The 27,458-nt window shown below is 33.4% G+C and overlaps 1 protein-coding gene across 1 annotated transcript in view; it reads right to left on the bottom strand.

Annotated features, from left to right (window-relative positions):
- Positions 1 to 27,458, bottom strand: part of beat-VI (Immunoglobulin domain-containing protein beaten path VI) — a 142,911-nt gene that overhangs the window by 38,719 nt on the left and 76,734 nt on the right. The window contains exons 2-3 of the mRNA XM_075288612.1: positions 14,865 to 14,972; positions 350 to 441 (exon numbers count right to left, since the gene is read on the bottom strand). Of these exons, the coding sequence (XP_075144727.1) occupies positions 350 to 441; positions 14,865 to 14,949 (177 nt within the window). The 5' untranslated portion in view covers positions 14,950 to 14,972. The remainder of the gene's footprint in view (positions 1 to 349; positions 442 to 14,864; positions 14,973 to 27,458) is intronic.

A 27,458-nucleotide genomic window follows, 5' to 3' on the forward strand; every position in this document is an offset into this window, starting at 1 on the left:
AATCCTGCCATTCAAATGTAAAAACCCCTGTTCCATATACCTCATCACGTACTTGCATATAATGTTGACTTAGGAAAAACATTACGGTTTTTTTGTTTTTGAAAGGAAACTAAGAAAAAATTAAGGTTGTTGGATACGAACAATCACGATGGGCTCATGGCCAACATTTCCCTCATGCCTTGGCTTAGTTCACAGCTATGAGGTTTTTCTCTCCATATCTTTCACAAAGCTTGATGAGCACAAAGACTTGTGAGAAATATTTAATAAAGTTTCCAGCAAGAAAATGTCTACAGTAAAAACAAAAAGCGGAATTTCGATGTGTGTTTGTGTGAGTCAGCGTTTTACTTACCTGTTCCAGGTCATATTGACACGACAGCGTTGCTGCATTGCCCATAATAACAGCATCTGGTACAAATATTTTCAGATCTTTCAGACAATCAACTGTAAAGAAAGAAGAGCAGAAAAAATGACACAGGATTAAATTTATGTTGGTTGACGAATGAATGTTGAAATGAGAACAAAAAATATATAAAAGAGCTTGAAAGGAGTGAGTTGAATTTTTAAATTCAATAAACTCTTACTTGGAATCACTAATTAAAATGTCAAAATATTTTCACAAGCAGTAAACTCTTTTACTGTATCGAAAATGAAATAGGAATTATCATGCATTGCCATACAAAATGGAGTGTAGTTCAAATTAAATATTTCGACTAAAACATACTTAAAATTCTAAATCTTTCATTAAAAATTTTCAAATTTATTTGAACAATTTTTATCAACCACACTTCTGATTGGCCAATGAGAATGACATTCGTTAACAAATTATTTGTGACAAATTGTTAAATTGTAGTAAGATCGGTTAAAAAAAGAAACGAAATTTGTATGGTTGAATTCGTAATAACATGCCATATATCTGTCATTGTGATTAATCAACTTATGCTTTTTCCAATTCTAGTCAAAAAAAAATTGACTTTTGGTAGTGACTAAATTGCACAAAGTCTAGAAGTAAATTTTTATAGCCTGCGCCACACTGTGGAACAGGGTATTATAAGTTAGTGCATATGTTTGTCTTTGGCAATAATGCTCAGGGTGGGTCCCTGAGTTGATATAACCATGTCCGTCTGTCCGTCCGTCTGTCTGTGAACACATTTTTGTGATCAAAGTCTAGGTCGCAATTTAAGTCCAATCGCCTTCAAATTTGGCGCATGTCCCTAATTCGGGTCTGAATAGAACCCTATTGATTTTGGAAGAAATCGGTTCAGATTTAGATATAGCTCCCATATATATCTTTCGCCCGATATGCACTAATATGGACCCAGCAGCCAGAGTTTTATACCGATTTGCTTGAAACACTTAGTCGTATAATCAAGGGTGCAAAATTTGATTGAAATCGGTTCAGATCTAGATATAGCTCCCATATATATCTTTCGCCCGATATGGACTAAGATGGTCCTAAAAGCCAGAGTTTTGGCCCAATTTGGTTGAAATTTTGCACAGGGAGTAGATTTAGCGTTGTAGCTATGCGCGCCAAATTTGGTTGAAATCGATTGAGATTTAGATATAGCTCCCATATATATCTTTCGCCCGATATGTACTTATATGGACCCAGAAGCCAGAGTTTTATCCCGATTAGCTTGAAATTTTGCACAAGGAGTACAATTGGTAGTATAGTCATGTGTGCCAAATTTGATTGAAATCGGTTCAGATTTAGATATAGCTTCCATATATATTTTTCGACCGATATGGACTTATATGGCCCCAGAAGCCAGAGTTTTGGCCCAATTTGGTTGAAATTTTGCACTAGGAGTACAATTAGTAAGTTCTGTTGGTATTAGTTGTAGCGATTTAGAGAAAGAAAAACCCGCAATATCGAAAAAATATGTCCAACATCAAGACGAAATATTTTGTAATGATAAATCAATTGCAAAAATATATAGTTATCACATATTTAGAAAGACTCTATTGTTTATGTGGGAACTTCGAATTTTGAAGCATTAAAAACTTGCTTTAAAAATAACAAGAACGTTTTTCGATTTCACACCTTTAAAACGGACTCAAGTGTAATAAAAACATAGAAAAAACAAGTAACGAAAGTCTTAAGTCGGGCGGGGCCGACTATATTATACCGTGCAGCACTTTGTAGATCTTAATTTTCGATACCATATCGCATCCGTCAAATGTGTTGGGGGCTATATATAAAGGTTTGTCCAAATACATACAATTAAATATCACTCGAGCTGGACAGAACTTGAAAGACTTCTACAAAATCTATAGACTCAAAATTTAAGTCGGGTAATGCACTAGGGTGGAACACAATGTTAGTAAAAAACAAGTATATACAGCACTAAGTTCGGCCGGGCCGAATCTTAAATGCCCACCACCATGAACCAAATATTAGGGTTTCCTTTGAAATTTCAGGAGGGCGTGAGGACTTGTGAACACTTCCCGAAGATAAATTTAAAGATTTCTCCTATGAGGACTATATCAGATTCTGGATTTATGAGAACCATTTTTGTTTGAGTTTTAGAGGAATCATTAACATCTATTGTAATCAGTGTGCCTTCTACACCCTCAAGAAGTGAAGTCGGTCTATATGGAGGCATTACCAAATGGACCGATAAAAACTTAATCCGATACACGTTTTTGTGAGCCCAAAATACCAGAATATTTACAATTTCAGGCAAATCTGATAAAAACTACGGTTTCTAGAAAACCAATGAGTTAAATCGGGAAATCGGTCTATATGGGGGCTTTACCAAAATATGGACCGATACTCACCATTTTCGGCATACCTCTTTATGGTCCTAAAATACCTCTAGATTTCCAATTTCAGACAAATTGGATAAAAACTGCGGTTTCTATAAGCCCAAGACCCCAAATCGGGAGGTCGTTTTATATGGGGACCATACCAAAACATGGACCGATACTCACAATTGTTGGCACACGTGTTTGTGGACCTACAAGACCTCTAGATTTTCAATTACAGGTAAATTGAATAAAAACTGCGGTTTCTATAAGCCCAAGAAGTAAAATCGGGAGATCGGTCTATATGGGGGCTATACCAAAACATGGACCGATACTCACCATTTTTGGCACACGCATTTGTGGTCCTACAATACCTCTAGATTTCAAAGTTCAGGCAAATTGGATAAAAACTAAGATTTCTATAAGCCCAAGACCCCAAATCGGGAGGTCGGTTTATATGGGGACTATATCAAAACCTGGACCGATTAGCTCATTTTCGAACTTGACCTGCCTGCAGACAAAAGACGAGTTTGTGCAAAATTTCAGCACGATTGCTTCATTATTGAAGACTGTAGCGTGATTACAACAAACAGACAGACGGACATCGTTATATCGTCTTAGAACTTCTCCCTGATCAAGAATATATATACTTTGTATAGTCGGAAATCGATATTTCGATGTGTAACACACGGAATGACAAACTTATTGTACCCCCGTCACCATTCTATGGTGGTGGGTATAACAAGTAAGGAAAGTCTAAAGTCTTTTTACAATGTTAGTACAAAAATATGGGAAACATTTAAATCTGAAGAAATTTTAAGGAAACTTCGCAAAAGTTTATTTATGATTTATCGCTCGATATATATGTATTGGAAGTTTAGGAAAATTAGAGTCATTTTTACAACATCTCGACTAAGTAGTGGCGATTTTACAAGGAAAATTTTGGTATTTTGACCATTTTTGCCGAAATCAGAATACATATATATGGGAGCTATATCTAACTGAACCGATTTCAACCAAATTCGGCACGCATAGCTACAATGCTAATTCTACTCCCTGTGCAAAATTTCAACTATATCGCAGCAAAAAATTGGCCTCTGTGGTCATATGAGTGGAAATCGGGCGAAAGATATATATATATATATATATATATATATATATATATATATATATATATATATATATAAATATATATATATATATATATATATATATATATATATATATATATATATATATATATATATATATATATATATATATATATATATATATATATATATATATATATATATATATATATATATATATATATATATATATATATATATATATATATATATATATATATATATATATATATATATATATATATATATATATATATATATATATATATATATATATATATATATATGGGAGCTATATCTAAATCTGAACCGATTTCAATAAAATTTGGCACACTTGACTACATACTAATTTGTACTCCTAGTGCAAAATTTCAACCAAATTGGGGTAAAACTCTGGCTTCTGGGACCGTATTAGTCCATATCAGGTGAAAGATATATATGGGAGCTATGTCTAAATCTGAACCGATTTCAATAAAATTTGACACACTTGACTATCGCACTAGTTGTTCTTTTTGTGCAAAATTTTGAGCAAATTAGGGTAAACATCTGGCTTCTGGGGCCATATAAGTCCATATCGGGTGAAATATATATATATATATATATATATATATATATATATATATATATATATATATATATATATATATATATATATATATATATATATATATATATATATATATATATATATATATATATATATATATATATATATATATATATATATATATATATATATATATATATATATATATATATATATATATATATTTATATCACAATGGACTGAATAGTCTAAGTGAGCCTGAATCTTAATCGGGCTGCCACTTTAACCTTAACCTATATATATATATATATATATATATATATATATATATATATATATATATATATATATATATACATATATACATATATACATATATATATATATATATATATATATATATATATATATATATATATATATATATATATATATATATATATATATATATATATATATATATATATATATATATATATATATATATATATATATATATATATATATATATATATATATATATGGGAGCTATATCTAAATCTGAACCGATTTCTTCCAAAATCAATAGGGTTCTTTTCTGAGCCAAAACACATACTTGTGCCAAATTTGAAGTCGATTGGACTAAAACCTAGACCTAGACTTTGATTACAAAAATATGTTCACGGACAGACGGACATGGCTATATCGACTCAGGAGCCCACCCTGAGCATTTGTGCCTTATAGTATCCTGTTCAACAGTGTGGCGCAGAGTATAATTATGCATATTCAACAAATTTATTTATATTTAGTTTTGTATTTTCCGTATAGCAACAGAATTATCTGAATTGAAACTAATTTGAATTAGTACTTCAATGTGACAACCATTTATCCAATTTGACGCAACGGAGGCCAAGCTTCACCTAAAATGTATAAAGGGGTTCATTTTCTTTTAATTAAATCTAAATCTCTGGTTGCCTGTCTTTTTGTAATACAAAATGAATTAGCTAACTTACATTCACATGACACTTGCATGAAATTTCTTTGTGTTTTTCTTTATATTTTGTAAATGGAAATCTTAAAAAACTATACTTGATGATGGAACTTCTTTTACCAAGTTGGTTATATATATATTTTTTTTTTTAAATATAGCAATATTTTATACAAACAAAATTAGGCCGCACTTAATTCCCAGGAAAGCTTGAGCGAAAATATTGTAAAATCCCCGAGATACCGTTCCCTAAAAAAAACGTTATTTTCACTACATTTCGTCATCACTATCATCCACAGTATAATTTGCGATTAGTAGGCTACCTGACCAAGTGCCGTATACGTTATGATAATGATGCATACTATGAAGTATACGCACCCATGTCCAATTAAATTGAACTTCCTATTGGATATATATAAGTTAAGACAAGATATAAGTTACATTTGTTGTTTTAAATACTATGAAAAAATGAACTACTTCGTGCAAAAATTGTTAAAATAACGGCGAAAAAAAATTACAGATATATTTGGATTTACCAACCGTCAAATTAGACTTCGAGAAGTCAACTTCCAACTTTGATATCCCTGTTAAATACATTTCTTAAAATCAAACGTAATTGGTTCAACTATTCGTTATTTAGAATACTCAAGACAATCGCCCCTCGTTAAATTGGATTTACCCTAAATGAGGTATTCGTTAAACAAAGTTTCGACCAATTATTACCAATTTTAAAGTGAAAAATGCTATTTTCACTAATACATAATTCATTTTTAAAATTTATTTTAAAGCAAATATTTACTCAACTAAATCGTTTGAAAAATAATTGCCTGCTTTTTTGGAATTTTATTTTTGATTTACATTGTGTTCCACGAACACAGACCTCACATTAATTAGGAATTTTATACAAACACAAATTTTTGGACAATGGAAATATTCAATATCACAACAAATACTATCGACTGTATTATGCAATGAACAATAAGTGAATATAAAAGCGATAATCTACATGTTAAATGTTAAATTAAATGTAAATTCATTAAATCGTTTAATTATTTAATCGCATACATTAATGAATGACGAGGTGAAATGACAAATTTCATTATTGTCGGTTTATTCTGCATGATTCAGGTCTCTTTTCAATGGTTCGACATTGTTTCGGTCCCAGCTTTGTCGTTCTCCTATTACTGTTGTTGACATCATGATAACGATGGAGTGACTCTCTGTTATTAATGCCTGCACTTATATCAGATGAGTAAAAGTAACTGCTACAAGCATATGTCCATTGTTGGAAGGCCATAAGCTCTGTGACAAAGGAAGTGTTGTTTTTAAGAGACACCAAATGAGATTACACTCGACGAAAAGAAAGATATTAAAATATTTTAATTTTCAGAAAGCAAAATTTAAGCCGATTTCTTAAGGTTTGAATTTTAAATACGCAAAATTTTGAATATTTTCTTAAGGTTTTGAATTTATATGGAAAGGTAACTTTACTTTTCTTCAATTTAGTACAAGGTATTCATTTATGGTAAATTTACACTAATTTAATTGTCTTTAATACAGAACGAAATACATTTTGGTTATAATCACATAATTAATTTTTCCAATTATCAACCACGAAATTGATAATATCAATCACTGATACCAATTAAAAATCTATTTTTATACCCTGCGCCACACTGTTGAACAGGGTATTATAAGTTAGTGCATATGTTTGCAACACCCAGAAGGAGACGAGATAGACACATGGTGTCTTTGGCAAAAATGCTCAGGGTGGGCTCCTGAGTCGATATAGCCATGTCCGTCTGTCCGTGAACACATTTTTGTAATAAAAATAGGTCGCAGTTTTAGTCCAATCGACTTCAAATTTGGCACAAGTATGTGTTTTGGGTCAGAATAGAACCCTATTGATTTTGGAAGAAATCGGTTAAGATTTAGTTGCCATATATATATATTTCGCCCGATATGGACTTATATGGCGCCAAAAGCCAGAGTTTTACTCTAATTTTCTTAAAATTTTGCACAAGAAGAACAATTAGTACTATAGTCCAGTGCCAAATTTTATTGAAATCGGTTCAGATTTAGATATAGTTCCCATATATATCGTTCGCCCGATTTACACTCATATGACCACAGTGGCCAATCTTTTACTCCGATTTAATTGAAATTTTGCACAGGGAGTAGAATTAGAATTGTAGCTATGTGTGCCAAATTTGTTTGAAATCGGTTCAGATTTAGATATAGCTCCCATATATATGGTTTTCTGATTTCGACAAAAATGGTCAAAATACCAACATTTTCCTTGTAAAATCGCCACTGCTTAGTCGAAAAGTTGAAAAAATGACACTAATTTTCCTAAACTTCTAATACATATATATCGAATGATAAATCATAAATAAACTTTTGCGAAGTTTCCTTAAAATTGCTTCAGATTTAAATGTTTCCCATATTTATACCCTTCACCACTACTGTGGTACAGGGTATAATAAGTTTGTGCATTTGTGTGTAACGCCAAGAAGGAGTAGTCTGAGACCAATCGTTTAGTATACCGATCGTCTTAGAATTAAATTCTGAGTCGATTTAGCGATGTCCGTTTGTCTGTCTGGCTGTCTGTCTGTCCGTCCGTCCGTCTGTTCATGTATTTTTGTGCGCAAAGTACAGTTCGCAGTTTAAGTCCGATCGTCCTCAAATTTGGCATAGAGTCGTTTTTTGGGATAAAGACAATCGCTATTGATGTTAGAAAAAATCGGTTCAGATTTAGATATAGCTGCCATATATATTTATCCCCGATCTGGTCATAATTGGCGTGTTTATCAACCGATGTTCTTCAAATTCCGTACATCCGAATATTTTATGAGTCTCGAAAAACTTGCAAAATATCAGCTTAATCGGTTCAGATTTAGATATAGCTCCCACATATAGCTTTCGTCCGATTTAGACTCATATTACCACAGAGGCCAAAGGTTACTACCGATTTTTGTGAAATTTTGCATAAAGAGTACAATTGACATTCTACCAACGCTTGGTAAATTTGATTGAAATCGGTTCAGAGTTAGATATAGCTCCCATATATATCTCTCGTCCGATTTAGACTCATATGACCACAGAGGCTACCGATTTACATGAAATTTTGCATAAAGAGTAGAATTGACATTCTACCAATGCTTGGTAAATTTGATTGAAATCGGTTGAGATTTAGATATAGCTCCCATATATATCTTTCGTCCGATTTGAATTTATATGGCCTCAAAAGCCAGAGTTTTGCCCTGACATGCTTCAAATTTTGTACAAGGAGTACGTTTAATAGTATCGGTAAGTGTACCAAATTTGGCTGAAATCGGTTCAGATTTAGATATAGCTCCCATATATATCTTTCGTCTGATTTGAACTTCTATGGCCTCAAAAGCCAGAGTTTTGCCGTGATTTAGTTTAAATTTTGCACGAGAGGTACGTTTAATGGTATAGTTATGTGTGCCAACTTTGGTTTAAATCGGTTCAGATTTAGATATAGCTCCCATATACATCTTTCGTCCAATTTGCACTTATATGGCCTCAAAAGCCAGAGATTTGCAGTGATTTCCTTAAAATTTTGACCGAGAGGTACGTTTAATGATATCGTTATGTGTGCCAAATCTGGTTAAAATCGGTTCAGATTTAGATATAGCTCCCATATATATGTACACCAGAGGTGGGAAAATATGGTAGACTATTTCATATTTTGGACCCATTGTCAACGGGATTTTCCTCCAATTGACGGGATAGTTTCCACAGAGAATATATTTAATATGATATTTAAGTTTGTCAAGTTTGATCTAATTTGGTTCAGGTTTAGATAAAACCTCCATATATTCGTTCTTCCGGTTTATACAAATAAAGCCAAATTCCCACACTTTACACAAAATTCTGTGATGATTTCCCCATATCATTGTCATATCCTACACAGTGTAATGCCAGACTTTCCACAGAACGGTTGAGTTTTAAATATGGCTCCAATTCGCCCGACTTGACCAAATAATATATCACAATCCACACTTGACCACATATCTTGGCAAGATCTAACCAATATCCTTGTAAAATCGTCACTGCTGAGTAGCAAAAAATTGTATATATATTGTCGAATACATAAATATCGCGTGATAAATCATAAATGCTCTTTTGTACAATTGCTTTAAAATTTCTCTTGCTTCATATTTCCCATATTTTTTACTAACATTGTGTTTCATTCCAGGGCGTTAGCCGATTTCAATTTTAATTCTAGAGATTTTGCAGCAGTACAAAAAATTGTCTCCATTATAAGTATTTGTATCTGGAAATGCAAACCTTTATATAGCTCCCAGCAGATTTGAAGTATTTGAGATGGTAACACAAATGTTGGTCTACATAGTGGTGAAGGGTATAATATAGTCGGCCCCGCCCGACTTTAGACTTTACTTACTTGTTTTTTTACTAACATTGTGTTCTACCCTACTGCATTAGGCGACTTAAATTTTGAGTCTATAGATTTTGTAGAAGTCTATCAAATTCTGTCCAGATCGAGTGATATTTAAATATATATATTTGGGACAAACCTTTATATATAGCCCCCAACACATTTCACGGGTGTGATATGGTATCGAAAATTTAGATCTACAAAGTGGTGCAGGGTATAGTATAGTTGGCCCCGCCCGACTTTAGACTTATCTTACTTGTTCTAAATACAAATTTAATTATATTCTATACAGAGAAAATTTCCGTTGTTAAACTAACGCTAAATTTTAACTTATTTTTATAGGAAAAAAAATATTTGCTTGTAGTTAAATTTTATTATTTTTATCGAAATTTTGCACAGCTTAATGAAACGTGAGTATAAAGTTCAATGACCGTAAATATAAGTTCAATTTGAACTAAAACAAATGAAAATTTTTGTATGATTCCCAAAAATAGTAAGAATGAACTACTGTATGAGTAAAAGGGTCATGATTTGGCGCCAATGATTTTCTTCTTTATTTTTAGTTAATTTTTACTTCTATGGGATGATGTAACATAATTTCGTGAACTGCAGTTGAAAAGTACAACCGGGCATTAAAATTTTCTGGTTTTAACAACGCTTTGTGGAAATCTCAAAATATGGAGTAAAATTTAGTTCAATTTTGGTGGTAGTTCATTCTTCCTATAAAACAGTTCACTTTTTTTCGGTGTAGTATTTGTTGTGATTTGATTTTGTTCTGATTAAAAAAAAAGTGAATGGTAGCAATTAAATTTTTAAGTTAATACAAGTTTTGTTGAGATGTTTTCACATCCGTTTTCTATATAAAACTCTTTTCGTAACTCAATTGGTTTTTTTAAGCTGTCCTTATATGTCAATCTAGGCACTCAGCAGCATTACTGTGACCGACAAATCATTCATGTAAAGGAACACTTTACACAAACAACGCAAGTATATGTTCCATGGATAATAAAGCTGTCACTTACAAAACAATTATCGGTGAATAAATACTCACAGATGGACAGATAATAATTGTGACAATTTTTATATTGTCCCAATTATGATTACAACATGTTCCGGAAAGCCTTCTCTTCTCGAGAGAAGAGTGTTTTGCGTAATTGAGCCGAGTCTTTTATCATAGCAAAAAGAAGTGGTAATCAATTCCTGAAGATACCCCTAATCTAAGGAACAAAGATTTTGTCTTCTTTTGAATCTAAAAACTTGACGAAGCTTATACGAGTGAAGCGATGATTGCTATTTTTCCAGTGAGTAACCTTTTTAAGTTTGAAAAAGAAAACCATTTTTATTGAGCCCAGTGAGAGGATAACAGTTTTTAGCTTTTATTCAATACATTTTAATGTATGGAGAGAAACGGTATTAAATCTCTCGTGACCAAGGCGTAGGTTAGGTTAGGTATAGTGGCAGACCGATATTGAACTTCTCTATTATCACTGAGCGCTGCCCGAATCTATGTTAAGCTCAATGACAAGAGACCTCCTTTTTATAGCCGAGTCCAAACCACTTAGGGATGCTTTGAAACACTCAGGAATGTCACCAGCATTACTGAGGTGGGATAATCGAACCCACGACCCTGTGCATGCCAGGCGAGCATGCTAACCATTGCACCACGGTGACTCCCCAAGGCGTAAAATAGGAGTTGGGCCAATATGCACAACAAATACCCATACTTTACTAAAACCCTCTCAAACCGATGGTGCAGTGGAATAACTTCATTGTTTCCTTTTATATGGTGTCCTATGCTTACCAGTAGCTTCAATTAACTACCAATTCATGATGGACAAACTCCCTCGTGGTGCGTTTAAACAACGCCAAACATTGGTCTAAAATAGTCTCACCACTGCACTTGCTGATCGAAGTTAGCAAACGTTGCATAACACTTTCTTTGGTTTCCAATTAAAGGATGATATGGTTCAAGTGTGCTTTTGGAACCCCTACTGCTTCAAATATGATGCGGTTTTGTTACTTGATCCTGAACACCTGGACGTGGTTCATCAAAAAAATGAAAAAACAAAATGTCTTCTACATATGCCAATGTAACAGGAGTAGCTCATCACAAGGATCTAGTTCATGTTAGAAAATTGTTTTGCAATACTTCTGCATTGGACGGTAAGAATAATAACTTTTCCGTCCATTTTTTGAGATTGAATATTTTTTCTTAAAAAAAATACTCGAAAGAATTCATAAGATAAGATTTTAAAAGTTTATGCAGTGAAATATAACATATTTGGGAGTACATTTATATTTACTGCAACTCCCTGAAAACAATCGATTAATTAACACGAATTGTGACATGATGTGTGGGATAGTAATTTAACTTTTACTTCATGGTGTGGTACTGGTATTTACTACATTTTTCTTCCCTTCTTAATTTGAACATAATTTTATTTCACTTTTCTGCATTCGTTGGAAAATATTTTTCAATTTGGTACGAACTATGTAAGTTACCTTGGAGCATATAAGCTATTTACCTGCTGCATCATATTAAAGCTGAACTGATGGGGATTTCCATTTGCATTGATGTAAGAAATCTATCCATATTGATCGTAAGCACATGGTGCTTAATTGGAATGGAAATTGCCCTAGAGAAATTTAATAATACATGAACATTAAATGGTTAACTAAAGGGGAAAAGTTGTTGGTCAAGAAACCATGATAATAAAGCGGAAAATGATATGCAAATTACGATGTCTATTTATAATCCCAGTAAAAAATGCGTCGCCAAAAAAGTAATGAAAATGTTCTTTTTGGATCCGGAAGTGTTGCCAAATTGACGCAGAAGCGATGAATTTAACATGGGCTTGTCATAGGACAGATGTCCAATATTTAAACAGCCGCTGCACTGAATTTGCATCACCTCTTAAGGTGTGAGGAGAATTCAGTGTTTTGGAAGTGCGATATTTTGACAAATAAATAATTTTTAATTTTTTTTTATGAGTTTTAATGCAAACGCTCGTCTGGAGCGTTTGTCATCAAATATTTTCAAAAATTCGCATTTTTTCTAGAAAGGATTAACATTTTTTCGGCTAAGTTTAAATAATTTGTACCATTTTATTAATTCTTTATATGTTTTTAACTTATTTGAAACAAGTAAAAAAAATCTCTTTAAAAATATGAAAAAAGCAGGTTGTAAAAAAAATTGACTCAAATGAACTTCTTGTGCAGTTAAAATAAACAACATCTTTGGGAGAGCATTTTTGAGAAGAACTTCCCATTTTTTTTGCTGGGATGTGCATCCGCTGCACTGAAACAATTCTTGTCCTTGAAATATAATTTTTTTTCCAACTTTTCAACGATATGATTTGTCTAAAGATTTTAGAGATACAACAATAATAAGGGGTTCTTTGTAAAAGAATATTCTATTGAACTAGAACCAAAATTATTAATGAAAAATCATTTTGACTTTGCAGCCGGGCAGTTTTTTCAATATGTGATCTATACAAATGTATCTCTTGCCATAGGGCACAAGTCACATTTTTAAGCATCCGCTACGTTGATTTCATATTGGTTCTTAGGTTAGGTATAGTGACAGCCTGATATTTCAGGCTCACTTTAACTATTCAGTCTATTGTGATACGGCAGTGGTGAACTTTTCTCTTATCACTGAGTGCTGCCCGATTCCATGTTAAGCTCAATGACAAGGGACCTCCTTTTTGTAGCCGAGTCCGAAAGGCGTTCAACATTGCAGTGAAACAACTTAGAGAAGCTTTGAAACACTCAGAAATATCACCAGCATTACTGAGGTGGGATATTCCACCGCTGAAAAACTTTTTTGGTGTTTGGCCGAAATTAGATTCGAACCCACGACCCTATTTTTGCAAGGCGGGCATACTAACCATGGCACCACGGTGGCTCCCATTGGCAGCAGTGTAAAATTGGTCCAGAGGCACTGAATTTTACATGGACCTATCATAGGGTGGAAGTCATCTCTTTAGTTTAAGTTGATTTAAAAAAATCTAATGAAAATTGTACTTGAATAACTTCAATTTATATTTTTTTTTTTAATTTCACTTCTACTTTATTTATCATTCAGGAAAGTTAATTTAATTACGAGAACTGCGTGAGTCATAGAATGTTTATGAAGAAAAAATGCCTGTTTATAGAAGAGCCTTTTTGGATGTACGATAATAGTTATGACTTGCGAAGACTTCCAAATTTTTTTGCTGGGTACTTAATCAATTTTTGGTTCGGGTATACATAGATCACTGTCCTTGAATTTGGTCTACAAATATACATTATTCCCTATAATTTATGGCAATTGCACACCGTCGATGCAATTAATAAAATGTAATAATCCATTGAGTATCCACTCAGCCAACTTTACAAATGGACGTTGGTTTGGCTGTATACGATTCCTGTATGAAAAACCCCCTTCATTTGCCATGGAGTTCTTTTGTAATTTTCATTTTCCTGAATATTGCCTACTGGCTGTATTGTATGGTATACACTATAAATATATATTTTATTACATTTCTTGTTTTTATGAGATGTTATTTTTAATTGAAAATTCAATTATTACCGTTTTCATGGCATTGCTGGGAAAAAAAACCAAAAGATGTTGAACCAGTGTTGCATTGGAGTAGAATTTCCTGTGGTATAAATGTTGAATGGAGATTTTCATTTTTTTATCGAAGGAAAAATCATTCTAGAGCACATAATCTTTTATGTTGATTACTTAAATTTTTATCAGTGGTCTTTCACAAGCATACAACATATTCTACATTTCCGAGAAATAACAAAAGGAATATTTTTTGCTGGTCCCTGTATCTCAATATATTGAAATTAAATCGGATTTCTTGATGAATGGCTGGATATAATAGGAGGTATTACAAGAGGTAAATATTAAAAAAAAAAACACACTTGGAAAAATATAACTTCATTATAAGTGGTAATTCATATAATTTTTTTTTATAATCAATGGTGTGCAAGACACGGCATTTTATGATTTTAATAGATTATGATTTTTCATAAAAATCGATTTTTGTGTCTACTTACCATGTGAACTGATGTCTGCTATAATTATGCATATCCCCACCAACCAATTAAGCCATTCGTTCAGCTGTTTTCTTTTACCGATCATTGTGTCTGTGGTTATGATGAATTCTGTAATGAAAAATATACAAAATGATATCTTTATAAACAACAACGAATAGTTTTGGTTTGTGATGTTAAATACTGTTAAAAATCGACAAATTCAGTTATATTATGTTATTATTACAATTCCAATACGAACCTATTGGCCATGAAATATTGAGGAACTGATTGAATATGAAGCTATTGCAAAGAAAACGGCAGATACCAATTCCACTAGCCTAACTAGACATATGTTTCTTTGCTGGCTAATGCAAGTTTTCATAGTCTTTAATGTAGATCTGGCGGGGTGAAATGATTTAATTTGGGTCTTGTAAATTAATTTCCTAAGGAAATTACATACGAAAATTATTCCTCCCAAATTGAAGCAATTTTTACAACCACTGTGAATAATCTTCTCTCATAGCTACAATTCCTATCTATTTTTAGAGGCATTGCTCACATGATTGGTGAACGATGACAAAATGTCTTGTGTATTCACTATTTACTACATTTCGGAAGGATATGATCACCCAAAACCTATTTCAAAACTATAATGCTATTTTTCGTCTGGAAACATGGAATATTTTGGCTGCAAAAGTTTTTTTTTGTTTTTCTTGACAAACATAAACCTGCTTGCCAACATCAGATACATGTGTAAGCTTCGTGAATATAACATAATTGCAACAAACATCTCTACGGGAAATGGATCAACCCCAGGATGGGTATAGGGTTAGTCCCTTGAAGGTATGGACTAGTCCTATTCGAAAAGCAAAGCAATGAACTAAAAATAAAGAAAAACATCACAGGCGCAATTATTACAATTTAACCGGGATGCAGTTCATTCTTACTATTTTTGAGAAGTGTACGAAAAACTTCTTCTGTTTTAGTTGGCATTGAACTTATTTGTATGACATTGAAATTTTACTGCCATTCAGTTCATACAAGTTTTTTGAGACATACATACTTGGAAGAATGACAAATTCATTAGACTGGGAAAATGTCTTAAAAAATTTTAAAAATTACCCAGCAAAAAAAGCGTCGCCAAAAAAGTAATGAAAATGTTCTTTTTGGATCCGGAAGTGGTGCAAAATTTGACGCAGAAACGATGATTTTAACATGGGCTTGTCATAGGACGGAAGTCTTCCATTTCAACAGCCGTTGCACTGAATTGGAATCTCTTCTTTAGTTGTGAGCCGAATTCAATGTTTCGGATGTAAATTAAAAGTTTCTGTGATATTTTGTTAAATAAATAATTTTTATAATTTTTAATGGATTCTAATGCTTGTCGGAGACGTTTTACCTCAGATATATTCAAAAATTCACAATTTGTTCAAATTGGATTTAGAATTTTTCGACCAAATTTAAATGCTTTGTACCATTTTATGAATTCTTACTCTGTTTTTAACCTATTTGAAACAAAACAAGTATATACAGCCGTAAGTTCGGCCAGGCCGAATCTTATATACCCTCCACCATGGATTGCGTAGAAACTTCTACGAAAGACTGTCATCCACAATCGAATTACTTGGGTTGTGGTATCTTAAAACTTCTTAACATCGTTTTCTAAATTGTGAGTTAGTCCATACGTGGACAAAAAAGTATATATAGGTAAGTCTACAAATAATAACGAATCGATATGGACTTTTGCAAGGTACGTAGAGAGCCAGAATTGAAATATGGGGGTCGTTTATATGGGGGCTATATACAATTATGAACTTGATATGGACCAATTTTTGTGTGATTGGGAATCGATTTATCTGACGGCTATATATAACTATAGCCCAATATGGACCTAGATAGGCATGGTTGTTAACGGCCATATACTAGCACAATGTACCAAATTCCAACTGACTCGGATGAAATTTGCTTTTCCATGAGGCTCCAAAACCAAATCTGGGGGTCGGTTTATATGGGGGCTATATATAATTATGGACCGATGTGGACCAATTTTGCCATGGTTATTAGAGACCATATACTAACATCATGTACCAAATTTCAGCCGGATCGGTTGAAATTTGCTTCTCTTAGAGGCTCCGCAAGCCAAATCTGGGGATCGGTTTATATGGGGGCTTTATATAATTATGGACCGATGTGGACCAATTTTTGCATGGTTGTTAGAGACCATATATCAGCACCATGTACCAAATTTCAGCCGGATCGGATGAAATTTGCGTCTCTTAGAGGCTCGGCAAGCCAAATCGGGGTATCGGTTTATATGGGGGCTATATATAATTATTGACCGATGTGGATCAATTTTTGCATGGTTGTTAGAGACCATATACTAACACAACGTAGCAAATTTCAGCCGGATCGGATGAAATTTGCTTCTCTTAGAGGATCGGCAGGCCAAATTTGGGGGTCCGTTTATATGGGGGCTATACGTAAAAGTGGACCGATATGGCCCTTTTGCAATACTATCCGACCTACATCAATAACAACTACTTGCGCCAAGTTTCGATAGCTTGTTTCGTTCGGAGCTTAGCGTGATTTCAACAGACGGATGGATGGACATGCTCAGATCGAGTCAGAATTTCACCGCGACCCAGAATATATATATACTTTATGGGGCCTTAGAGCAATATTTCGATGTGTTACAAACGGAATGACAAAGTTAATATACCCCCATACTATGGTGGAGGGTATAAAAAGTTAAAATTATCCATTAAAAGTATGAAAAAACCATGTTATAAAAAAATTGAATTAAAAGAACTTACTGGGTAGTTAAAATAAAGAACATCATTAGGAGTGCATCTTCTGGAAGTGCTTTTAAAGTTGTGCCTTTTGGAAGAACTTCCAAATTTTTTGCTGGGTAACTAAAAAAATATTTTTTTTGCAATAAATATAAATTACATTTAGCATCAGTTTAACAAGAGACTTTTTTCTGTATAGACAAGACCAGTCTGCAGTAACTATTTAATTTCGAGCACCCGAAGTCGAGTTGCTTAAAATTTGAAATACGTCGTCCATTTAGAGCTTTGAGGCACCTTTTCATTATTTCAATAAAACTTAATTTTAACTATGTCTTAAATTTCCCAAAATTTTCAGAAACATTTTTTTGCATTTCCATCTCATATGTGTATATAAAATGGAGTATGTCAAGAGCAGAAATGTATGTGCTGCTGTTGTTTCAGGTGATGAGTTTGTCCATAGTTTTGCTAGTGTTTACTTAAGCACCATTGTGGTCAAATTATAGAGAGTGTTCCTTGTCACAATGATTGTTGAGCTTCACATTGTCGCTTGTGTTTGCCTTTGAGTGTGGCCAAAACATAAATAAGTTTTTGCAACTTTAGATTTTGCCAAAGTTTACACTTTGTAATCCTAAATGGATAGAGAACACCGAAAGGATATCGATGTTCCTCAAGCACTCAACCATGCATACATGTGCCCATTTGTAAGGGCTCATATGGATGTGTGCCTAAAGGATATCTTATTCATCCTTGTGAATGTTTATCTCGATGAAGCTGTGGAGAACATTCTTTTCAAGTGTTTGCTTTATAGATTTAGTCTTCAAGTTTTACTTGGCTCAAACAAACATTTTAAAAGGTTCATAGAATGTGTCAGAATGTTTCAAATTTTTGAGGGATTAATAATAGGGCTTAATCTAAAGAAATGTTCAATTTAGATATGTAGAGTGGAGAAATTTTTTGGATTTTCAATGTAAGATTACTTCAACCGTTTATCATTTTGGTGAAATCTGTAAGAGACATTAAAGTATTTGTTTAAGATGTCAATACCACAACTGGAAGTTCCCGAAAACAATGATAATACTCATTATAATTGGAATGAAAAACACTGACAAAAATTATTGTCGATTTCTCATTACTTTCAGTTTAAAATCATAAGATGGCTAATTTATGCAGTGTTAATGACAAAATTCTTTAAAATAATGACCTTTTAATTGAAATAAGGTTTATAGTTTTTGCTCTAATTTTTTTTCATGAAATTTGTGACACAAATTTCAGAAATTTCACCTTCAAGTAAAGAAACATTTTTAATTTAAGGAAATCGTCTTTAAATCAACTGATATATTGGATTTTTAATTTAGGATAGATTTAAGATAAAAATGCTTCAGATATAAGCTAATACTTATTTTAAAGAATTTTCATCTTTCGTTAATTTTTTTTTTTTTTTTTGAACCAAGAAAACTCTTTTTACTTTGAAGTAGCTATTTTAATTTGTATTTTGAAACTGTAATTTGTTTGTATATAAATACCTTTATAAATATATCGCAAAAAGAGATCGAATATTCGATGAATGAGATCTGTATCTGTATCTTAATTTTAATTTTAGTGCTCCCAGATTTAAAGCCGTAAGGTCTCTGAAAAAGGTTTTTTATTTTAAAGAAGCCGCATATATAGCTCAATACCAAAATTATCAAGGAAAGGTAAAAATCTTTGAATCCCTAAACTTTTGTTGATTGTATATTATCTGAATAAATTCGAATAATTCACTAATACTAAAATTATCAGTGCAAGGACAAAGGAGTTCCACTCGAGACAATTTTGTTCAGAGTGAGTAGTCCAAGAGGTACACAAGATTGTATTAAATGGCTCTTGTCAACATTTCAGTCATATATGTTTGGATGCTGATTGGAGCTACGGGTACTGGGGACATACGGGACGCTTGAGACTAGACGGGGAAAGGCTACATTGGTGGTTTTGGTAGGAGGGGAGTGGTGGGATATAGGAAACTCGGATTTTCCTACAATAGTCTTTCTCCCGACTGTGAAGTAGGGCCAATGGCCTAAATGATGGTATAGTGGTCTAGGAACACCATTGATGTTCCGTTACGGAGCAGTAGAAAATGGATCGTTAGAACATATAATATTAGTTATATTGGGCTTCTATGTTAGGTTTCCATTAATGTCCGCATATAGGTGTAGGGGACGAAGCTGGGGTTTAATTACTGTGACAAGTAGGGTGGGTGTTGGACAAAAGGACGGGTGGGTGTCTGAGGCAGATTAGATGGGTGGGCATATGTCAGACATTGATTTACAGACGTGGGAATCGGGGGATTCCACAACGTGTTTGTGTTGTGTTTGAGTCCTCTGAGTCCAATGTCTAGGTGATATGTATATCAGTTGGAGGAGTCTAAGGATTACACAGAATGGTTGTGTTGAGTTCTTGGAGTCCAACATCTGTATAATGCATATTTTTATACCCTCCACCATAGGATGGGGGTATATTAACTTTGTCATTCCGTTTGTAACACATCGAAATATTGCTCTAAGACCCCTTAAAGTATATAAATTCCAGGTCGTGGTGAAATTCTGAGTAGATCTGAGCATGTCCGTCCGTCCGTCTGTTGAAATCACACTAACATCCGAACGAAACAAGCTATCGACTTGAAACTTGGCACAAGTAGTTGCTATTGATGTAGGTCAGATGGTATTGCAAATGGGCCATATCGGTCCACTTTTACGTATAGCCTCCATATATAAAGATCCCCAAATTTGGCTTGCAGACCCTCTAAGAGAAGCAACTTTCATCCGATCCGGCTGAAATTTGGTACATGGTGTTAGTATATGATCTCTAACACCCATGCAAAAATTGGTCCACATCGGTCCATAATTATGTATAGCCCCCCATATAAACCGATTCCCAGATTTGACCTCCGGAGCCCCTTGGAAGAGCAAAATTCATCCGATTCGGTTGAAATTTGGTACGTGATGTTAGTATATGGTATCCAACAACCATGCAGGAATTGGTTCATATCAGTCCATAATTATATATAACCCCCATATAAACCGATCCCCAGATTTAACCTCCGGTGCCTTTTGGAGAAGCAAAATTCATCCGATCTGGTTGAAATTTGGTACGCGGTGGTAGTATATGATATTTAACAACCATGCCAAAAGTGGTCCATATCAGTCCATAATCATATATAGCCCCCATATAAACCGATCCCGTGATTTAGTTTTGGAGCCTTTTGGAGGAGCAAATTTCATGCGAGTCAGTTGAAATTTGGTACATTGTGCTAGTATATGGCCGTTAACAACCATGCCTAACTAGGTCCATATCGGTCTATAGTTATATGTAGCCCTCAGATAAATCGATCCCCAATCACCATATCAATAATTGTATATAGACCCCATATAAGCGACCCCCATATTTCAATTCTGGCTCCCTACATACCGTGCAAAAGTCCATATCGATTCGTAATTATTTGTAGACTTACCTACACATACCTTTTTTGTCTAATATATACCACGTATGGACTAACTCACAATTTAGAAAACGATTTAAGATACCACAACCCAAGTAATTCGATTGTGGATAACAGTCTTTCGTAGAAGTTTCTACGCAATCCATGGTGGAGGGTACATAAGATTCGGCCTGGCCGAACTTACGGCCGTTTATACTTGTTATTTTATATATTTGTGTATTTATTTTATTAATATTATATATATTGGTTATGTTTAAATGTATCAGTAGAGGGGGTTATATGCCTACTGATGAGACCCGTTGGCGTTGGTCGAAAGCGCTATATGCGAGCCAAGTAGGACATAAACGACAAATTGATGATAGAAATAGGAGTTTTCCCTCATATATGAGGATAATGTACTCAGAATTAGGGTGGGAGTGTTGGATAGGGTCATAGAACATTATTATATTTTTATCGTATTTATTTATTTTAATTATTTATTTATTATTTACCATTTTATACTGGACACGACGCAGTGACTGGGATGTAGGGCCTGCCATTGTTGGGTTATGTGATTGTATATCACAGTGGCAGTTAAGGACGGTGGGGTTAGGTTAGGTTATGTGGCAGCCCGATGTATCCGGCTCACTTAGACTATTCAGTCCATTGTGCTGCCCGATTCCATATTAAGCTCAATGACAAGGGACCTCCTTTTTATAGCCGAGTCCGAACGGCGTTCCAAATTGCACTGAAACCACTTAGAGAAGCTTTGAAACCCTCAGAAATGTCACCAGCATTACTGAGGTGGGATAATCCACCGCTGAAAAAATTTTTGGTGTTCGGTCGTAGCAGGAATCGAACCCACGACCTTGTGTATGCAAGGCGGGCATGCTAACCATTGCACCACGGTGGCTCCTTAGGGTGGGGTTAACACCACCCTGAATACAAATGATCAAAAAACAGTCGCTAATTTGTTAGGGTGGGCTTAACAAATTAGCGACTGTTTGGTGATCATTTGTAGTCAGTATTGAAATGGAAGTGGTTGAGGTCTGAGCTACCAGCAGAAATGTTCATTATCGGAGATTCATATATACCACAATTTATGTTTACTAATATCCCAAATGAATTATGAGTTTGTAATGTAAAAATAAATAAATAAATTTAATTTATCCACCTCTGTGCAATTATTTCAAATATTTCATGGTAAGCCTGTCCAAATTTATTTTTCTTACACTCTTATCCGATTTCAATTTTGAAATGAAACGAAGCCAGACAAATAAAATAAAATTTTTCATGTTCCAGATATTGCAAACAATTCAAAAGTTTATGCCTTGCCATTCTTCAATTTTTCGAATTCTGATGAAATTTTTATGATGATGTTATAACAACTTTTTTAATTATCTTTTCTGGACCACAACAGGAACAACTGTAACATGGATGTTGAGAAACCAAACAAGAGATTGGAGGACAAGAGGACATTGTCAGGAACAAGGAACACTTGGTGAACAATATAAATAACATTTTTATGATTGCCCTCCAACAGGACACAAATCCATGGTGTACAATGGTCAGGTTTTGTGGGTCTCACTGAAGTATGCCGTTCTGGCTTGCCAAGAATCATCGACAAATAATGACTGCTTCTTAATTTGCTTGCAATGCAATTGCGTTCAATAGAGGTATACAGATAAGCCATATTTGACGTTTTTAATTTATAGAGATCTCACAATTATTTTTATGTATTGTTAGATAATTTTAATTCTAATGTTTTTTAAACTTTATCATAGAATGATGTATTCTCTAAGTACGTTTAATGAAATTGGTTTAGTTTGGCGAACAACGAAATATTGATTTCCAATGAAGTGAATATTTACGATGAAGTCCTTAGGTGTTTGCATTATGTTTAATTGTATATCTGTTGTAATTACTCTACAAAATGTTGACACATATTTTTTTATATTTGGTTTTTGCACAACATTTTTTGAGCAGGAATAGATTTTTACCAACTTCTGAACATCGTTTTACTTTTCCGATGTTCTTTAAATTTGCAACGAATCTTATAACAACTGTTTGTTGGAACTAAGTTTGTTTGAAATGTGTTAGGACTCTGGTGGAACACTTTTTAAGCTAATAAAGGAATAATTAAAAAAAAAAAAAAAACAACAATCTAATTTTGATTTCATAAATAAATAAAACATAATGAAGCCTATGTTTGTAGGCTACTTCATGAATTTTGTATTTACCCTACGGGAAATGGATCAAACACAGGACCGGTACAGGACTAGTCCCTGGCGTGCATGGACTAGTCCTAGTTCTGGTCAAGACGTATGGAAAGGAACCGGTTACTTTAACATGTGTTTGTCATTGACGGGGTAAATTTACACTTTAAGACACGCCTTGGACTCGTTCCTAAGGACACGTCCTGGGGCATTTTAGTAGTAGCACTCCATAGACAGGTTCTCATGAACTAGTCTCGGACAAACTCTTAGAAATCTGTTTCAGTTTGGTTATCCGAATCGCACCAGAAATTAAAAACTTTTGAAAAATGTTGAACAATAGGTTATTCCGGTAATTCTTCTTCACCAAATGTGTAGATCCAATAAGATTTTTATATCAAGCGAGTAAAATTATCTCTATTTAAAAACTGCAACAAACTGGATCACCGATACCAGTTCCGTCAGTTGCAATTTGCACCAATTTCCCGTAGGGTAGCTTCTCAAAAATTTTAATTTTTTAATCTCGAATAAAGCAAGGACTGCTACTTGCTAATACACTGAAAGAAGAGTTTCTTTGTGAGGAACGAAACTTGAGACAAACAAAGTTTTCTCTTGACACGAATGCCTATATTCATAATATGTTTCTGACAGTTTATCGAAGGAATTTGTATGGTAATAGATTAGAGGCACTCGTTAAATCGATATCATATGTTGGAATTTATGTAATCTAAAAGATTTTAATCGCAATACGGTTGAAAAACCACTTCTTCCCCTGCGAATGCACTGTGATCCACAGAATCTCCCATTTTTACCATAACAACCAAAACTTTACAGTTTGACTTGGCAATGGACCGAGATAACCGCAATCTAATTGTCCACGAAGCTTAAAAAATTACAAATTAAGGATGCAATTAGTTGGGGTTTTTATTTTAATTTTCATAAGGACGGTGCTAGTAATACGCCTCACCATCTGACTGAAAATGATTAATTTTGAAGTTATCTGGTAATATACATGGAAATAAATATTATCGTGAGGCCAAAGATTTCATGTCCTTAAAATACGAATGCAAATTTTGCTTAGCGTAGAAGCGTAGTCGATAAACTTTTCAATGAAGTCGTGTTGTCCTTACAATTAAGTGATTGGACTTTAAAAATGGGTATCATAACATGAAAGAAAAATTTTTTAGGCTAAGGTCAACTTGACTTTAATAATTCAGAATTTTTTTTTTTAATTAATGGAATGGTCTTTAAATTTGTTGTCTTTTGCATCTTGAATACAAAGCAAAAAATCGTTCAAACATACACACAAAAAAATTTTTTCTGATTCAATCATGAAATTAATTGATCCAATTAATTTTTAATTGAAATGTCTTCAATCACAGAAATGATAGTATCAATTAAAAAATTAATTGAAGGTCAATTAAAAAGTTAATTGATCCAATTAAAAAATTAATTGAGGCTATTATTTTTGTGATTGATTTTTGTTTCAATTAAAAAATTCGTTTTGTTTGTTATTGTTGGCTTCTCTTAAATCGTTATTGTTGTTTTTGATCTCAGCTTAAAGCCATGCATTGACTAAACTACAAGTGTAGCTTAACAAACAGAGGAAAAGTATGCTTGTCAAATTTATTTGGGAAAAGCCCTATAGACTGCAAGATGGTTGGATGTACAGCTGTTTCGGGTTTTAAAGAGCTGACAAAACTGATAAAAAGAAGATTTTATGTTTGCTCATTTCAGGTAAAGGCAAGAATAAAACGAATACAAATAAAACAAGTAAGGAAAGTCTAAAGTCGGGCGACTATATTCTACCCTGCACCACTTTGTAGATCTAAATTTTCGATACCATATCACATCCGTCAAATGTGTTGGGTGCTATATATACTAATTGTACTCCTAGTGCAAAATTTCAACCAAATTGGGGTAAAACTCTGGCTTCTGGGACCATATTAGTCCATATCGGGCGAAAGATATATATGGAGGCTATATCTAAATCTGAACCGACTTCTTCCAAAATCAATAGGGTTCTATTATGACCCAAAACAGGAACATGTGCCAAATTTGAAGTCGATTGTCCTAAAACTGCGACCTAGACTTTGATCACAAAAATGTGCACACAGACAGACGACATGGCTAGATCGACACAGGGACCCGCCCTGAGCATTATTGCCAAAGACACTATTTGTCTATCTCGTCTCCTTCTGGGTGTTGCTAACATATGCACTAACTTATAATACCCTGTTCCACGGTATGGCGCAGGGTATAAAAAAAATAAAATGTGTATCCACTATAATTTATTTAATTATTTTTTTTCACTAAATTCCTTAAATTGCATTTTTCCACCTGTATTGAAAAAAAAAAAAATCTATTGAAACGTATCTCCATAATTTACAGCAATAAATAACTACAAATAAAAACTACAAAAAATTGTAAACGGAAAGTCACAAATGAAGAGAAATCATTATGAACTTCTCTAGAATTGTCTCATTAAAGTATGAACATAAAAGACTCTCAACGCATTGGGAACGGGAAGAATGTAAAAAAAAAACAAAAACCTAACTAACACCACAGGCTTAGTTCTTGATTTCCAATTCTTGTTGCTATCTTTAGTTAAAGAGGACAAGGAAAAAAACACAAGGCAAACAATTCTCCAAAAAAATTTTTTCTTTTTTTTTGAAATGCACATTTTCAGTAATCGAATGCATAACAAAGCAAAGAACAATAGAAAAAATCCCATAAAAAAAGTCGGACTAAAAAAGAAACAAACGGAAATGTGCGTGTTTCGATTTCGGTTTTATGGAGTGGGTGCCATGCAAGTGTTCATCAAAAAATACGGAAACCTTTGAATCATTACTATAGACTTCCGTTTTAAGTGATTTTGATTGGGATTGGGATACGGATATTGTGTTTTCTTACATGCTATGTTTCTTTTTTTCGTTCTCGTTTTGCTTTAAATTGTGTAAGCCGTGCTGATGTTCTTTCTTCTTGCAGTCATTGTTTCCCTGTTTTTTTGTCGACCTTAGCTTTCCTGCACTTTGGAGAAGAAGTCAATCAATTTGTATTGCACTTGATGCCTTAAGAGATGACGATGATTTTAAAGCGAAACAAATTCCATTTATATGAGCTTTTTGCATATGTGTGTGTATGCATGTATGTGTACCGGAAGGAAACACACAAACGAAGAGAAATCATGCCAAAGGGATTCAAGATGGGTGGATGAGAGAGAAGGTGATGGTTCATTTCTGCATTTGTCAAGATCTTAAGGCCATGTTATGTGCTGTTTAACATGCTTCTATTTCGCATGACTTTCTCCCATTTTCCTTCTTTTTAATTCTGAAAGCCTGTCTGCCAGTCATATTCTCTTTATATATTCATTGAACGGGCGTGACGTCATATGTCAGTTTTATCATCTAAATATGTAGTTTTACTGTTAGATACATTATTGAGAAATTTTACAGACAGTGGTTTGCAACGAAACCATGGACTCAAGAAAACAGCGAAACATTTACCGTCTATCAAGGCTTTTATATATAAAGTCATGGTGTCATGGGCAAATTGTGAACGAATTTTTAATGCTAATGCAAAAATCACAAGATGTCAGTCAAGTATTAGTTTAATATCAAATGGACGGGAATATTCCCGGAACATATAAGAAGAGAGCGATACAAATAATGAGGGTTTTTAGGTCCTAACATAATAAAAGAAACAAAGAAATGTTATGCGACCTAAGTTTAGGACACTTAATATAAATGACAAATTTCTTTATAACAAATAAGTTTTAAGTAAAAGAAAATTGACTTTTATAAAATAAATAAACTTTAATTTAAAGAAAATCTACACCTTTTATAATAACGAAACTTTAATTATAAGAAACTTTATTACAATTGAAGAAAGAAGAATTTTTGAAGGCCACATCTTTTAAATTAAAAAAATTAAAATCCTAGATTGCTCTTTTACCCTACACTGAAAAAAATATTGTCGTAAGGCCAAAAATTTCATGCCCTTAAAATACCAATGCAAGTTTTGCTTAGCATAGAAGACGTATTTCTTTAATGTAATGGTATTTTCCTTGCCCAAAAGTCAATAAAATTTTCAATAAAGTCATACTGTCCTTATAATTAAGTGATTTTACTTAAAACTGGGTATCATAACATGAAAAAAA

This window comes from Haematobia irritans, chromosome 1 (genome assembly GCF_050003625.1).
Source record: "Haematobia irritans isolate KBUSLIRL chromosome 1, ASM5000362v1, whole genome shotgun sequence".
NCBI lineage: Eukaryota > Metazoa > Arthropoda > Insecta > Diptera > Muscidae > Haematobia > Haematobia irritans.